Source organism: Sinohyriopsis cumingii, unplaced genomic scaffold (genome assembly GCF_028554795.1).
Source record: "Sinohyriopsis cumingii isolate HCF-2022 unplaced genomic scaffold, ASM2855479v2 utg003461l, whole genome shotgun sequence".
NCBI classification, from domain to species: domain Eukaryota; kingdom Metazoa; phylum Mollusca; class Bivalvia; order Unionida; family Unionidae; genus Sinohyriopsis; species Sinohyriopsis cumingii.
In genome coordinates this window covers 73,135-90,012 of record NW_028316493.1, presented here as the reverse complement: position 1 = coordinate 90,012, position 16,878 = coordinate 73,135, and the positions used below count along the sequence as shown (strand labels likewise).

The window sequence follows — 16,878 nt, the reverse complement described above, 5'->3', positions numbered from 1 at the left end:
CCAACTCAGCATTTGACATGGATGAACCGGTCATCAAAAATGAATCGGTACATGATTATCAATTTTATTCCTATGACGCAAGACAACCAAATCAGCGGGGGAGAATCGAATTACAGGTTCATGATACAAGTAGACATTTCTTGCCCCCTGAGGTGTTTATTGAAGTAGAAGGTAGACTTGTAACGAATGTTGTAGCTAATACGCCATATGGTGTCAATTTGCGTGTTGGTTTTGTCAACAACGGGATTATGGCACTGTTTAATAGCGCCACATACATGATTGATGAAAAAATATTGAATCAATTCAGAATGATGTTGATGTTGCTACAACAATAATTGGTCTAGCGAGATATTCTGATGATTACACAAGATCAGCTGGTCCAACAATGATGTTTGCTAAGGATATTACTGACTACGCTGATCATGTTCAGTATATTAAGTTACGAGCACCACAAAATATTTCAGTTGATCCACAACCAGATGATTTTGAACATGAAGTTAGACCAGCAGGTGAATTTGATATTATAAAAAGTGTTAATATGAGATACAACTGAGGATTTGCAACACGCCGAGCAGCGTTGTCATGAAATGATAGAAATTTTTCATGTGCAATTCCATGGTCTCACATCTTTGGATTTTGCAGAAATGTTAGAAAGGTCATCTTTGGAGCTAAACACACAGTTGTGCTCGTAAGAAAAGGTGATGATAATGATGCAATCTGGTGAGGTGCTGGTGTTGCTGATGGTAAAGTAAATATAACTAAGCTTTCATTGTGGATGCCAGTAATGATTCCATCTATTGCTGAAGAACAAAAATTACTCTCTTTTACGGATCAAGGCAGTAAATCATTGCTATCACGGTTAACAGTAACCACAGATGCTACTCAAAGTTCTGTTAATGGTTTATTTACATGGAATATAGCATCACAGCAAGGTGTTTCTGCGCCGCGACATATTTTTATTGCGCTGCAAGATAATGCTCGGACGAATAATCAAGAACGTTCACACATGATATTTGACGACCTTGGAGTTAATGAAGTTTCCTTGCGGATAAATGAACATCAAGAACCAGCTGAAGATAAAATGTTAAATTTTGATCAAAATCACGTAGCGCATGCATATCATCGTTTGATGTCATTGATGGGACGTGATCAAAATGTGGATACCGGTTTGCAAATATCACAGATTTTACAAATCTATCCGATTTATTATTTTTCACTGGAACATCTTGATTTGTCCAAACAATCTGTCATTGATGTACACTTTCGAGCTTGTGTTACTAACCCTCCTCCTGATATAGTTGGTCCACCTCTTATTTGCGGCACCTACAGAGCAATCGCGGTTATACTCAGCAATAAAGCCATGTTACTTGAAGGTGGTAGTGGTCGAATGAGAGTCGTTGATGCACCAGTGGAAAATCTTTAATCATTATTTGAAGCGTGGCAAGTATTTATCATAAAATGCCATATCATCACGTTAGTGTCAGTCTGACTCCTGGTCAGATTAAAAACCTTCAATCAAATTCAGCAAAAAACTGCGGAATGAAAATATCACTAAAGCGAGATCAGATCATGGGTAGTCAAAATAAACTATCATTATCAGAACGTCAACTTAAACATTTCAATGACGCTAAACAATCAAAAACAGGCGTCAAACTTAATCTCTCTGCGGGTGCGATTAAGGACTCAATTAAAACCGGTGGTATTTTTCCACTTCTCGCGGCTATTCCAGCGTTAATAGCTGCTGCCGCTCCAGCCGTAACAAAAGCAGCTGCACTGGGTGCTGTTGGAACAGCTGCTGGAATGGCTCTAAAGAAAGCAACAGGAAAGGGGTACAAAAAAAAGGGACGCGGCCTAAGATTACCGGAATCTCGTTGGGGAAGAGGTCTAAGGCTTCGAGGATCACTTCGTTAGATGCTCCAGCATCAAATTTTGATTTACTTGATGCTGCTAAATGATTAAAAATAAAAGCCTTTAGAGGTATTTTTATGCGAGATCAATTACCAAAACAACCAAACAAACTCGAAACAGGTATTATTAATCTTGACTCGAATTTAGGACCTGGTACTCGTTGGGTATCATATGCAGTTGATCCATGTGGAATCGTTTATTTTGATTCATACGGGTTAGCTCCACCGCTTGAGTTTATCAAGTATGTTGCACCACTTCACACGCAAGTTTGGTATTCAACGCCACCCACACAAACAATGACAGATCTGCCATTATGTGGCCGTGAGGCAATTAATGTACTTAATGCTATATCAAAATCATCCAAACCGCCACATAAAGTCGTGCATGATTATACAAGCAACCAATTCGTTTTAAACAGATCTTAGATCTTAAAATATAATGGTTGATATTTACGGAAGAAGATCTTCACGCGTTAAGAAATAATCCGATGACATGGATCTGTCAAAGTACGCGACTAAAGATGAACTTGCTGATATCATGAACCTGGCTGGAGTTGACCCAGATGAGGTTGTTATTTTTCAAGATCGATATGGTAAACTAAAAACCAGCACTATCAAATGGAATGATATAGTTCGACGAGTACTCGGTGCGGTCACGGATAATATCCATGTGTTTACTGACAGCGGAAAAATCAGGGATTCAAGTATATCGTTTACAACCATCAGAAATCAAATTACAGCAAGTGTTGCTAATCGCGTGAAAAATACCAGTGACACAATGACGGGTGAACTCAGCATGAACGGGACTAAGATAGTAGTTTTAAGAGATCCAACATCCGACGAAGACGCAACAACAAAAAAATACGTCGACGTCAACTACAACACCGTAGATGGCAAACTATCCATGTTGCGGGCTGAGTATGACGTTCACGTAAACACGTTCACAAATCTTCGCAGAAATTTTAGAAAAATTAATGAAACCACAGAGGAATTTTTTGGTAATCCGTTGGTCGCAGACGTAGAACTCGTTGATATCAAAACTAACCTAGACACGATCAAACAAACAAAGCAAAACATCATAGCGGGGATTCCTGAGATTGTTAATAAAACCAATTTGATTAAAATTCCAACCAGAATAACTCCCAGGCATATTACCAACATCGTATACACAGTATCATTGGGATTCACAACCTGGTCGCAGCAAAATAAAACTATAAAATATACCGCAACAGTCACTGGCATGTACAGGCTGTCTGTGTTTAGTGCTGCAAAATTTGAAATATTTACAACGTATCCATGGCGCCATTCAACTGATAAGTTTTCCGGGGTTGTATCTGTTATATTAAATAGCGGAACCGAAGAAATATTTATTCTGGAAGCAGCTGATAAGAAATTAACTGCAACATCTTACTGGTGGTGTTTGGAATTTATAGCTGAAATACCTCATTTGGTTACTGCATAAAATATAATGAGTACCTCAATCGACTATGCATCTCAATACAGGTATAATCAAGCACGTGAATGGCAGGCAGCGTTAAAAGATTGAGTCGAACAATACACGGTAAAAGTAAAAAAATATCGACGATGACTAGTTATCGTTGACATAATCGTTTATTCAGTATCCGCTGTTGTTGCTGGAACCGGTGTGATATTATCAACAATAACAATGATGGCACCAGTAGCTGTAACTATTTGTATTTCAGCTACAACAACGACTGCAGGTGTGTTCAATATCATTGCAAAACAAGTATGTACTTGCACGAATGAAAAGTTATCCGATTACATGATAAAATTACATACAGCGACGGTCGCATACTCGAAGTTCTCTTCGTTGCTATCAGCGAGTCTCAGTGATGGAATTATATCTGATTTCGAGTTTTCAGAAATGATTAAAATATATAACAGTGCTGTTAAAGGTACGAGTATTAATAATGACGGAATTACTCCAGCAGATTGTGACAAACACAACCCCGCACAAGACCACGATGATCTCAGTAAGCTCGATTAATCCTGAATTTAGTATCAATTTTCCAACTGCAATTCACACAAATGAAATTGCACTAGCGCAATTACAAGTATACCATAGTTGGCCAAATATCAGATTGAAATCATTTAATGGTACACAAGCAAATAATTCGCTTGTATTTGCTAATAAAAACAAACCCGATGGAACACCTGACTGGATTGTTGCTGGAATACCAACTGGTAGTTATGAGATCGAACAGATCAATGAGGAATTTCAATATAGAATAAAATCAATAACCGGAAAAGAATCAAAAATATCAATTAACGTTCATGAACCGACGCTATCTTCTACGGTTGAGATACATTCACCTGATTATGCCGTTGATATTTATCAGTCCACGATAAGATCCGTACTAGGTTGGTCGGATGTCCCCCCTCTAGTGCATGAAGGACCACCAGAACCGAAATTAAATGATTTTATCACAGATAAAACAAAGTTTATAATAACTCCAGACTATCAAAGCGAACACCCATGGACTCTAACAAATTACTATATAGGTGATGCTAGAGCTGTATTTACTGCACCTGATGGCACACAACTTCCTATGATGGTAGAAGATAATATGTACTATGTTAGTAATAAAAAAGCGTTTGTCAATGAAAGATTTACTGGTTTATTTTCCAATACAATTAAGTCCGAGTATGAACGTGTATTCGGTAATCTACGAAATTTATTTCTTGATATAACACATCTTTATTCAGAAAATACAAGACAACAGATTATTGAAACAATACAACATTTAAACCATGTTATATCAGATCTTAATTATATTAATAAAATTATTACTCTATCACTTACTATCAACACTCCAAGACAGTCTGCATTTACTGGTGGTAGTGTTACTTATAATGCTGAACCTCGTAAAACAGTTAAAAGATTATTTACTGATCATTATAAGATAACTGACGCGGATATACCAACGTTCATATTGCCAGGATTTTCCACATGCGAATTAAAAAAATCTATCAATGATCTTATCACGAAAAACTTTCCTGAAATACTCGATGCATGGAGAAAAATAGCCCCACCTCCACTTGTTCTTAGACATAATAATGATCCACACAGCAACGGTAGACATTTATCTCCAGGAATCGTTAATATAACCTCAATGATCGCGGTTAATCTAGTTTGTGATGTGATCGATGGTAGCTATCAAATAGATCTTGGAAGATCAAATCAGGCTCAACAAGGATACATTTTATACATGTTCACACCACAAGTTCCCCCTGGGGTTTTGATCGTGCAAGAACCAACTAATCCTGTTTATCTGCGGTGTCATAATGATATGTTAACACAAATAAATTTTAAACTAACTGACCACATAGGACGATTAATTGACCTGCGTGGGGAGGAACTGACTGTCAATCTGTATGTGAAATCCTAAGATTTCTGTCGTAGATCTTTATCGTAGATTTTTCAGAAATATTGTATTTATTCTAAAATATTTTATTTTATCAGAAATATTTTATTATTATTCTGAAATATCTTCTATTTTATCAGAAATATTTTATTATTTTATCAGAGATATTTTATTTTATCAGAAATATTTTATTTTATCAAAAATATTGTATTTATTCTGAAATTGATATGGTGGTTGGTATTTAAAATCATGTAAATCGATCAGTTTGTTAATTCTGATGGGTATTTAGGTACTCAAAATCATGCAAATCGATCAGTTTGCTAATTCTGATGGGTATTTAGGTACTCAAAATCATGCAAATCAATCAGTTTTGCAAAAAATACTACCAAAAAATATCCTATTATTGTGAATTATTTTTTTTATTCTGAAATTGATATGATGATTGGTACTCAAAATCATGCAAATCAATTAGTTTGTTAATTGTGATGGGTATTTAGGTACTCAAAATCATGCAAACTGATCAGTTTTGCAAGTAATCTGAAATAGTTATTATAATCTGAAATATTTTTTTATTTTATCAGAAATATCTTAAATTGATATGGTGATTGGTACTCAAAATCATGCAAATCAGTTTGTTAATTTTGACTAGTAAATGCGTACTCAAAATCATGCAAATCGATCAGTTTGTTAATTCTGATGGGTATTTAGGTACTCAAAATCATGCAAATCGATCAGTTTTGCAAAAAATACTACAAAATTTTTTTTATTATTATTCTGAAATATTTTTTTATTTTATCAGAGATATTTTATTATTATTCTGAAATATTTTTTTATTTTATCAGAAATATTTTGTTTTATCAGAAATATCTTAAATTGATATGGTGATTGGTACTTAAAATTGTGCAAATCAATCAGTTTGTTAATTTTGACTAGTAAATGGGTACTTAAAATGATACAAATCGATCAGTTTGTTAATTTTGAATAGTAAATGGTTACTCAAAATTAACAAAATCGATCAGTTTTTGCAAAAAATAAAATATTTCAGAATAAATAAAAAGTATTTCAGAATAAATAAAAATATTACACTTGTTCGGTCATTTCATGATCCAACATGATCTTCTTTAATTGTCTTATAAGAGTAGTAATTGTTTTATTTGCCTCGTATTCATGGGATAACTCTGATCTAATTTTTTCTACTGCGGCAGAGAGAGGAACGAAGTCCTTGACCTGATCATCTTTTACTGCAGCTAGTGACTGGATCATCGCTGCCTGAATTCGTTTTATGAACTTGTATTCCGACGACAGTGTAAAACCACCATCATTTTTACGTTCTTGTAAGATTTCAAAATCAGATATAATCTTTTCAGGATTTAGTTCATCAGACATATTAATACTGTCTTTTTCTAATTTTTTAATAGCAACAATTACATCATTGATATTTTCATGGTTCATTATTTAGTGGGCCCCGAGTGGCCGAGTGGTCTAAAGCGCTCTTCGTTACGGATCACTGCCATCTCACCTCTGTCTGCGGTGGTTCGAGTCTAAGATTCAACCAATGTGGTCATGTGAGAAAGCTTGCCAGTAGCTTCTCGTGGGTTGGTGGTTCTTTCCGGTGTTTTCTTCCTCCACCATTAATACTGGCCACCATGTATAGCCTATCGTGCTGAAAAATGGCGTTAAACCCTACAACAACATCATTATGTAGTATATATATAATTAAAAGAAAAAAATATATCCCCTATGAACCTCTATTCGAGTCTTTTAGCAAGTTCAACAGGCACAGCACAACATATAGTATTTACATATTTACAACCCAGAACTCGTAGCTTGCCACCGCATTCTACCGAAGTTCAATGGGCACACGAAACACTACCCCCTATGAGAGCCCCTAACCCGTCAAACAATGGTCTAGAGGCCCAAGAGGGTGTATTTGGTGAAGACAGCACAATATATATAATCCCCATTAAACTCGTAGCTTGCCACCGCATTCTACGAGTTTAGAGGATACACAGAACATATAATCTTAATTAAGGACAGCACAACCCAGAACTCGTAGCTTGCCACCACATTCTACGAGTTCAAGGGCATTAAATCCCCATATAAACTACTAGATTGCCATCGCATTCAAGTAAGTTTAGAGGATACATATAAATCCCATAACTCCTAGTCTGCCACCGCAGCCTAGCAAGTTCAAGGATACATATAAAGATGGTACAACCCCATAACTCCTAGTCTGCTACCGCACACTAGAAGTTTAGAGGCAAAAGACAACATTAAACCCCATAACTTCTAGTCTGCCACCACACACTAGCAAGTTTAGAGGCAAAACACAACATTAAACCCCATAACTCCTAGTCTGCCACCGCAGACTAGCAAGTTTAGAGGCAAAAACACAGCGTATAAGGCCAGTATATATAGTGGAGGAACCCAGAAAAACCCATAATTGGGGAATATTTCTGTGGTTTTTCCGCATCATCAAAATGATAAATGTATCTCTGCAATGGATCTACTATTATACAATGTAACTGCAGTTATTTTTTCTGTTTGTAAATTAGAAACCATAAATATCTTTCTACGAGTATTAATTACGATGTAGATGGTTAAAAATACATCGCAAATTTGAAATAGATGTATTATAGCAATTTTCCGCTTACGATCGTGAACAAGGTCAAAGGGAAGTAACTCAATTACATGAGTATGCTCAACGGAGTTATCCCCCTTCTTCAGGTAAGTAGTATACGAGTGGGAATTTCTGACAAAAAAAATAAATAATTAAAAAATAGTTAATAAATATAATTCGAGGTAGTGATGATAGTTTATCTCATTAACAATACTGGAACATGATTTTCTGTTTATATTTACTGGAAAGAGTGGATTTGGTTATATTTTCTGCTATGTAATTTACCACATGCGAGTTAATATCAAAGTATTTCGCAGCTGAATACATTGATTGAAATATAATTTCTTCGCCAGTTTCTATGTTTGTGGATTTTACCGCCATCCTTACAATTGTTCTGTCATATTTACCAGCCAAACTCGGGGTAGAGTTATCGATATGTGTAACAGTTTGAAGATTGGATAAACTATTATTTTGAGGATTCCCGTCAATATGATCAATCACTAGACCATCTTTGATCAACCCCTTGCGACATTCATACAAAAATCGACGATAGAGATAATTTTTCTTCCCAGCAGTAAACAATAGATAACCATGATTATTAATATAACCAACTGGTACTTTTTTCTGACAATTTCTGATCACACCATCAATATTTGATTCGTAGTTTGTTACTGTAGGATGCTTTATAAACTCATGGTTCATATTTTGCTCCATTATACAATAATATCATTTGTTTAAATCATAATTTGTCTGAAAACTTCGATAATCCTCCACGGATTTTATAGCGTTGTTATTGACATTATTTTTTTTGTCATAATATCTTTTAAGCTCTCTGTATCGTTTACCACCACAACACGCACACAACTGTGTTTTTCCTCGTACTCCAGCACCACATTGCAGACATGGTATTGGTCCTAAGCTTCCACAGTGAACATTTTGCACGTGTTGTCCACAGAATTCCTTTCTGCAGGGTTTATTACAATGAGTTAATGATCCGATCATCAACCATTTGCATTGAGACATTGTATATATATAATACTTTTTTATTTAAATACTTGTCTGAAATATAATATGGATGAGTTTGAGAGATTATCCCGAATAAAGCCCTGGAAAATAAGTAAATTCAACCTTGACAGGATATCTCCTGACGTGCTAATACGAGATCTGGTTGATCGGAAAAATAAAAGTTTGATCAATAAAATTCATGACGCCAAGAAAGAATTTTACGCAGATGGTGCATCTCATGTTTGGTCAACGTTCAAGATTATTCGCAATGACAAGGTCAAGGCCAAATGTGTTGATGCTACGATGAATGACAAAAGAGCAGCAGCTATTATTAAACAGCTCGATGATAGAAGTTATCTTTTCAGAATAAAATTTGTCATACTTGCAGAAACAGATAACTGGATTATCCGTGACAAATATGATCCCGTCCACAGTAATAAAAAAACTGTCATACTAAGTAGAAATTCCAAACCAGGTCTATTGACCGGTATTGACAAACCATATTATGAACGAGCGTATCCTGTAACAGCAGTTATTTATGGAATCTATGTGATAAATGAAAAACCTAACATTGATAAACTGGCGCCAATGTGTAGCTGAACGAGTAATAGAACATTTTACAAACGTGGCCCGTGGAAACGGTTTAACAGATAAAAGACATAAAATAATAAACAAGTGGGGCGAAACAGTTAAAGATACCGGGGCATCTATCAAAGATATCACTGACATAGGAAAACAATTAAAATTCCCAATAACCGTAGCGACGATAACAGGAGAGATTTTGTATGAATCAAAGTATAAATCAAAAGGAACTCCAATAAATATCATTGATCATAACGCGCATGTATGGACTAGCGCAGTAACAATATTTCCACGAAATCTAACTGTTAAATTTTATGATGATAACATGTTTGATTTTATTAACAAAATAAGTAAAAATGATCCTGTGTCAGTGTGGTTATTTAAGAGCTCAGATGATGAAAAATATGATCAATTTGTGCGACCTAACGGTGAAATACATCACAAAGAATCCCTTCATGACGAAATGAAAAATCTTGCTCAAAAATATTCAGAAAACATTGATGAGTTGCTCAGCAACCGCTTTACTGTTCCATCTGTTGCAGCTCATGTTGCTAGAGAAAAAACTCGTGGAAACCAACCCAAAATGAATTTCTTTTGGATATACAATTAAGTTGTGTCGAGTATGGCCACGGCGGATTGTGGAACACCAAATATAATTACAACAATATGATATCTGTTGATATGGTTGCATGTTATCCAGGAAGTTTTCTCGGATACGGAGATTGTTCTAATTATTTTGCAAGGTTCGGTCATCCAACACATGAAATGACGCGAGTATCAATAAATGGACCATTGCCAAATTTTGATCTAACTGTATTTGCTTGTGTTGAATCATTTGAGTTTGCTATGGATCTTCATACGATATGTTATGTTTGGTTTGGTAGACATTTCTCAGAAAAACGCTGGGCACCAATAGTTTTATTATGATATATGCTCGACTGTGTGATATTGGTATCGTTGGTGGTTAGTGAGGCAATTATATCAGATAAGAAACAAACTGAGGTTTGGTTACCACCGAGGGAAAATATCAGTCTTGATGAGGTCATTAAGGAACTTAGAGAAAAATGTCCTGATGCTTCCCCCGATGATATCCCTAGAATCCTCGAGATTAAACTCAATAATAGCGATAAAACAGCAAAAGATCTTGGAAGAAAAATAATAGGAAAGTTTACTCAAGGTGGAGCATATGATCATAAACAACATCATGCACGATTAATACTGGATGATACCAAATACGATTTTATAGTTGATGATGCAGCAGCAAGAAATATATTTATAAACTGTGAGGATGTTTATTTATCAAATGAAACATGATTAGGTATGATTGTAAGCTATATGGATGGAGAATTGCCTCAGTATACGCATTTAAGATCATCGATGTTGGCCTATGTGAGCATAAACTTGCTATCTATGATAAATAAATTCCCTGATACCGCAGTTAGGGTTGCAACGGATTCGTTCTATATCAATAATAAATATGCAACGTTGTTGGATGATTTTACGGAAGATAATGCACCATGGGGTTCATGGAGAATAAAGAAAGAAAATATACTCGATTATTCAGAATCAGCAGATGTTACGATCAAAGATGATTATTATAAAAACCAGCGATCAAATATATCATCGACAACTTCGTTGTTACCATCGGTATATGATACAATAGCAAGAAATAAAATGGTTTATCTAAACGGACCGGGATGTTCTGGTAAAACCACTCGAGCGATCGAACTATTTCAAAAATCAGATATGATCATGCTGACACCTACACACAGACTCGCGCGAGAAATGAAACCACGAGGAGTACAATCATGTACTTATCACAGCTTCTTCCGATGGAAGGGTGATACATGGACATATTTAAGGATGGGTGAGAAATACATTCCAAGGATCATCATTTGGGATGAAATATGCACGGTGCCGTTAGAAACATTAAAAACGTTTCTAGATTGGTTGTTAACAAGAAATACTGCTGTGATAATTTGTGGCGATCATGGTCAACCACCACCCATAGTTGGACCATCTCCACATGGATGGCTAAAAAACTTTGTCGATTATTACGAAGACATAAATGATGATCATAGAGCACTTGATGCAATGTTGAAACAGTTTAAAAAATTAATCAGACTACAACCAAATAAAATTCAGTGTGAAGTAATGCGTGGAATAATTTCAGAAACACCCATGAGCGACTTTCTGCAGACGTGGCGACCAGATGATCTGATAGTTGCAAGTAGAAAGATAGTTCATGATACACTTCAACGAGAGTTGTTTCAGTTGCATAAAGAAAAATATCCAACATTGCCAGTTCTGTTATGTTATCAACAGCAGATACGCGACGTCAAAATATTGACATTAATATACCGGGACAGATCGAGAAACAAAATTTAGTATTAAATGATATTATCACAGTTGATATCAACGCTATTGAAGATGCTCTACGTGCTGATAAATCCCCATGGACGCTTGGATACGCAATGATGATTCATTCATCTCAGGGACTAACTATTACTGATACAGTTGTTTGGATCATCTATGATCACATCGAATGGTTGAACTTAGTTTATCTTGCAGTGTCTTGAGTTAGAAAAATATCTCAATTGAGACAAATTGTCATGAACTCGTCAGTGATTAGTGATGACCTCAATAAATGTCGAGGCCTTGACGATTGTCAGAGTGATATAATAAGAAAAAAACTAGCTGGTTATACACGCGATTTTGATCTCGACGTTGAATTTATCAGCACATTGAAACAACAACAGAATAATCATTGTGCAAGTTGTAATTGTATAATGTTATGGCAGTATCTAAAAAATGATCCAAGACAATTTACCGTAGATAGAAAAGATAACAGTCGCGGTCATACACGAGAAAATATCATGCTGACCTGTCTTGAATGTAACCGACGTCAGGGTGCTAGTTAAGTGATCACGGTGGTAATTGTGTATCCTCGGGAATTACTTGTAATTGCTCACGTACAAATCCACGTTGAGACGCAGTTGAATCTAGTCTGTAGATTGTGGGTCTACCTGGGGATCTAGTTACGGTGGATATCTTATGTGTGGTAACACTCCAAATAGGATCAGTTGCTCTTTTTTTACCGCCTTCAAGTTCACCGGGCTCGTATAAATACCTTACAGTGACATTACCTAGCAATGGCTGTGCTGAATCACGTCGTTGTATTGGTATATTTTTTTTTGTAATTGAATAAATAGGTTTCATGTTGGTTGTTCAAGTGATCTCGTTATTTAATGCAGCTATCGCACTTGGTAATCTTGCCACCCATTCGCGCGATCTCGTATCCTGAATAAATTCCTTTGCGTATTGATATCCAAATAACCGCTCAGTGAGTGTTCGATTAAATCGTTCATCAATTGCCTGATCAAGATGAATTGCATTATGTCCTCGTCGTATTTTGGTATTATGTTGTTTCATCAGCGATGATACTGGACCAAGAAATTCCTTGCCAGGATCAACCTGTAGCAGCTGTGGCCATCGTAATGGTCCTCGTTGATAAATTTGCTTAAAAGCATCGGCTACTTCAAGTGCTGTCTTCGTTGATAGCGGTTCTGCATCTTTATATCTACTTGCAACACCAACAACGGTTAGCGCGTATTTGTACGTTTTTCTACGCACAGTATCATGTGGTAAAAACAGAATATCAGCTTGATGAACTTCATTAGGAACACTAACATCGAAATGTGCAAATTGAATTTGCTTAGGTGGTGGTAGGTAAATTTGCCATATTGCCTGTTTGGATAACCACGCTTTAGCAGTAGAATGTTTAACCGCTGCTGCATCAGCAAGTTTACTAACTGCTGCTTTACCTTTCCAGTATCCAACTGGGGAATAATAAATCGATTCCATTTTTATATATTACCAGGCCCAAGCGCTAATTTACCTTTCATCGCAGATGTTACTAACCAATTAGCTAATTTTTTCTTTTATATTTTTATTTTTTATAGAATCTAGCGCGTGAATTAATTTCACATCTGCAATATGCCTATCTTGTAGATTTTTACTTTTATACGCAACATCATGAGCATGACATGCTTTATCAATAGCGTTTATTGGTTCCTCGCCTGGTTTTGGTTGATCTTGATTATCGAGCCTGATATCGAGTCGAGTACCAGGACCGCAATAATTATATCCTGGTAGATGTTTTTCTCCTGGATATTTAGCCCACGGAGTTCCCAGTAACTTTGTTAATTTTGCTGCAATATCACCTCCACGTTGCTTTTGTTTTTACTTGACCTTGGTTTTGGTTTTTTACCTGACTGCACTGACAAGTCAGTAGAGATAAATTTGTATTTTTTCGTACCACACCACATACACTTACCAGTAACTGCTGATTTATTATTTTTTGTGGTAATAGTTGTTAGTGTATCCGTCGGGGTATGCGTCCTGCACTTTACACAATATAAATCCATAGATATTTTATATAGCATAGATATAATTGATTTCTCAGCAACAAGAAAACGAGAACCTGTTAAGCATCATCCTCCGCTACCGAATTCCATCAGAATGATAATAATAGGACCATCTGGAAGTGGAAAGACACAGTTGTTACTTAATCTTATAATGAGATGGTTAAAGTGGGATAAATTGTATTTGGTGGCCCCGTCAGTTGATGATCAACGATGCTATGATGTGCTCAAGGATTTTAATGAAAACGCGCGATTACTGGATGACGATGTTATCAAGTTTATAACTGATATTGATGAAGCACCATCAGTAGATTCCATAGACGGATTTATGAATAATTTGGTTGTATATGATGATGTGATGCTGGATAAACAAACAAACCCAGCTAGAATATTTTCTCGAGGTAGACTTAAAAACACTGACGTCATTTATGTTACTCAATGATACACACAAATACCAAAAGTGATCAGAGATAACTGTAATATTTTAGTTGTGTTTAATGGAGTTGATACACATACGTTGCGAAATATTCATCAAACTTGGTGCAGCGGTGACATGGATATAATTAAATTCAGAAATTTCTTTTCACGAGCGCAAGCTACTCCGCATGGATTTATAACAATAAATTTGCACGATCCTAGAATAAGATATCATGTAGGTCTTGATAAAATATTTGGATGAATAGCAGCAGAGAGAGGTGTAAATTTAATTAAACAGATATCATTAACATAATGCACAATTGTGCGTGGCTGATTCAAGGAACAACAGATAAATGCAACAAAAGGTGCCATGGAGAATATTGCAGGAGACATAATTATATTTTATCAAAAAATCCTCATGCTGGTTCACGACGCTGTGTTGGATGTAACAACGGCGTTAGAGGATTATATCAGATTTGTAAAAATTGCCACGGAGATCGATATAGAAGTCTGATGGCGTATTACAGAAAAAGAATAAAAATAAACCCAAAAATAGAAAAACCACCAACAGAGATAGAGTATTATTTAAAATTTAAAGATCCTCAAGATTAGCAGCAGAGAGGGTGGTGACCACATCCCTTGTTTGTCTGGGTCAATCGATGACGCGGTAATGTTAATGACCTCTATGAAGGGTCACTATTTTGTTTTGTCTAAAAAACATACATGACGGATTAAGTGGTCTGTTCACCCTCTCTGCTGCTTGATGAATCTTTGCTGAGGTACGTCCACCAGCAAATTACAGAAATAAATATGATCTTCATACTGACAAACAGGAGTTGTAACATGTCCATTGTTGCACTGAGTAGGATGGGGAACTGTAAGAAATTTTCCAGCTTAACAACACCTGAGATACATTTTATTTGCAATACGTATATTAAGAGCCATATATGAGGAGAGCATCTTGACATCACAAACAAGACTAATAAATGATTCTACCGTATTCATGGATACATATGTTCTGGTGCTGTTTCTGCATCTTCAAGATTGGGTGGGGAGGGCATCTCAACATCCCAGATAAGATTAATCAATGATTCGGACATGGAAGTTTATGCTTTAATTCTTCGATACATTTGAGTATGCTTAGTTTATGCAGCCCTTGGGCTATTTTCCCAAAACATTCAATCAAGTATTTCGAACCAAAGTACATGTATGTGCAAACAAGCAATTTAACATGTAGACAGGACCTTGAAAATAGGAACCCCAGTCAGGTACAATGATGAACATACAAAGCTGCATGTCATAGTTGCAAACAGATTTAAAACCAACAGAATGGAAATCAAAGTGTGATGGACGGACAGATGGAAATGTGGATAATTTGTCCTCAGCTTTCACAAAAGATGGTGACAATAAAGCTATCTGTAGTGAGAGACACTGCTTCCAAGATTTTCAGCTTCTGGTCCCTGTCCAAGTTTCATTATATCTCTCTAAATGTCACCCTTGAAACGAAACCATACATTATCTTTCTAAGACATGAACCTGCTGACAATGCTGGATTTTTTTTTATCTCTCTCTCTCTCACACACCCAAAACAAACATCAGAATGGAAGCAATATCACTCTCAAGTTAAAAACTGTACATCTTTGAGGCAGTTTATTCTCAGAGTTACAAAAAGGCTCCTTACTTGCTTTTAAGATATTGTGACAACATTTTAAACCTTGATGCTTATACAAAGTTTTGAAAAATAGTTTCATAGCTAACAAATACCAACATATGAATAAGATATATACACCCATATCTCAGTCTGTATTGAAACAAATTTGACATTAAGTAACACTTAAGTCTGGACTTTAATATTCAAAACTGTTTCTTCAATTTTCTACAAACTAGAACATTTTCATGAAAAAAGTCTCTGAACTTTATGTTCCAGAATACTACAGACAGCTACACTGTCACATGACTGAGAAGCAAATACAAAAAAACAAATAACTTACACTTTGCTCAGTCTGTCCATCACAATCTTTCTTCGGATGAGCATTTGGTCATGGTTATCAACTGTTGGAAGGACAATAATTCCCTCATGTTCTGCAAACTCCCCCTGTGAGAAAGAAACAGGAAAGCCATACAATTATGCAATATTGTCTTTTCCAATATATCTATTCCATACAACTTTTGTACAAGGATAACATTCTGTCAGATATTGATTGATATAAATTACTTGTTTCTACATGGTTAGGTTAGGTACAGGTTTCATGAATCATTCCTGTTCTTGAGATCAATAAAGACAATATGAATTAATGAATCCAACAAACTGTGATAAGCAAAAGGGCCATAACTCTTTCATTGACCCAAGTATCCAACCTTTAAACAATTACCTTACCTGTCAGTCTCAATAATGCATGTACTAATGGAGTATTATCATTTTCCCCAAACATTTTGTCTGGAATATTAATACCTGTACTGTCAGGATTGTATATCAATGCACCAGGTAACTTCAATGCTTATATGTAGTGGTCTATATACAGTAGGATTCATTATAT

The 16,878-nt window shown here is 35.8% G+C and overlaps 1 protein-coding gene across 6 annotated transcripts in view; it reads right to left on the bottom strand.

Annotated features, from left to right (window-relative positions):
• LOC149769616 (putative RNA polymerase II subunit B1 CTD phosphatase RPAP2) overlaps positions 1–16,878 on the bottom strand; it is a 47,280-nt gene that overhangs the window by 10,106 nt on the left and 20,296 nt on the right. For all 6 annotated transcript variants that reach the window (XM_089949810.1, XM_089949806.1, XM_089949808.1 and 3 more), the window contains one exon: positions 16,333–16,436. In XM_089949810.1, the coding sequence (XP_089805936.1) occupies positions 16,333–16,436 (104 nt within the window). The remainder of the gene's footprint in view (positions 1–16,332; positions 16,437–16,878) is intronic.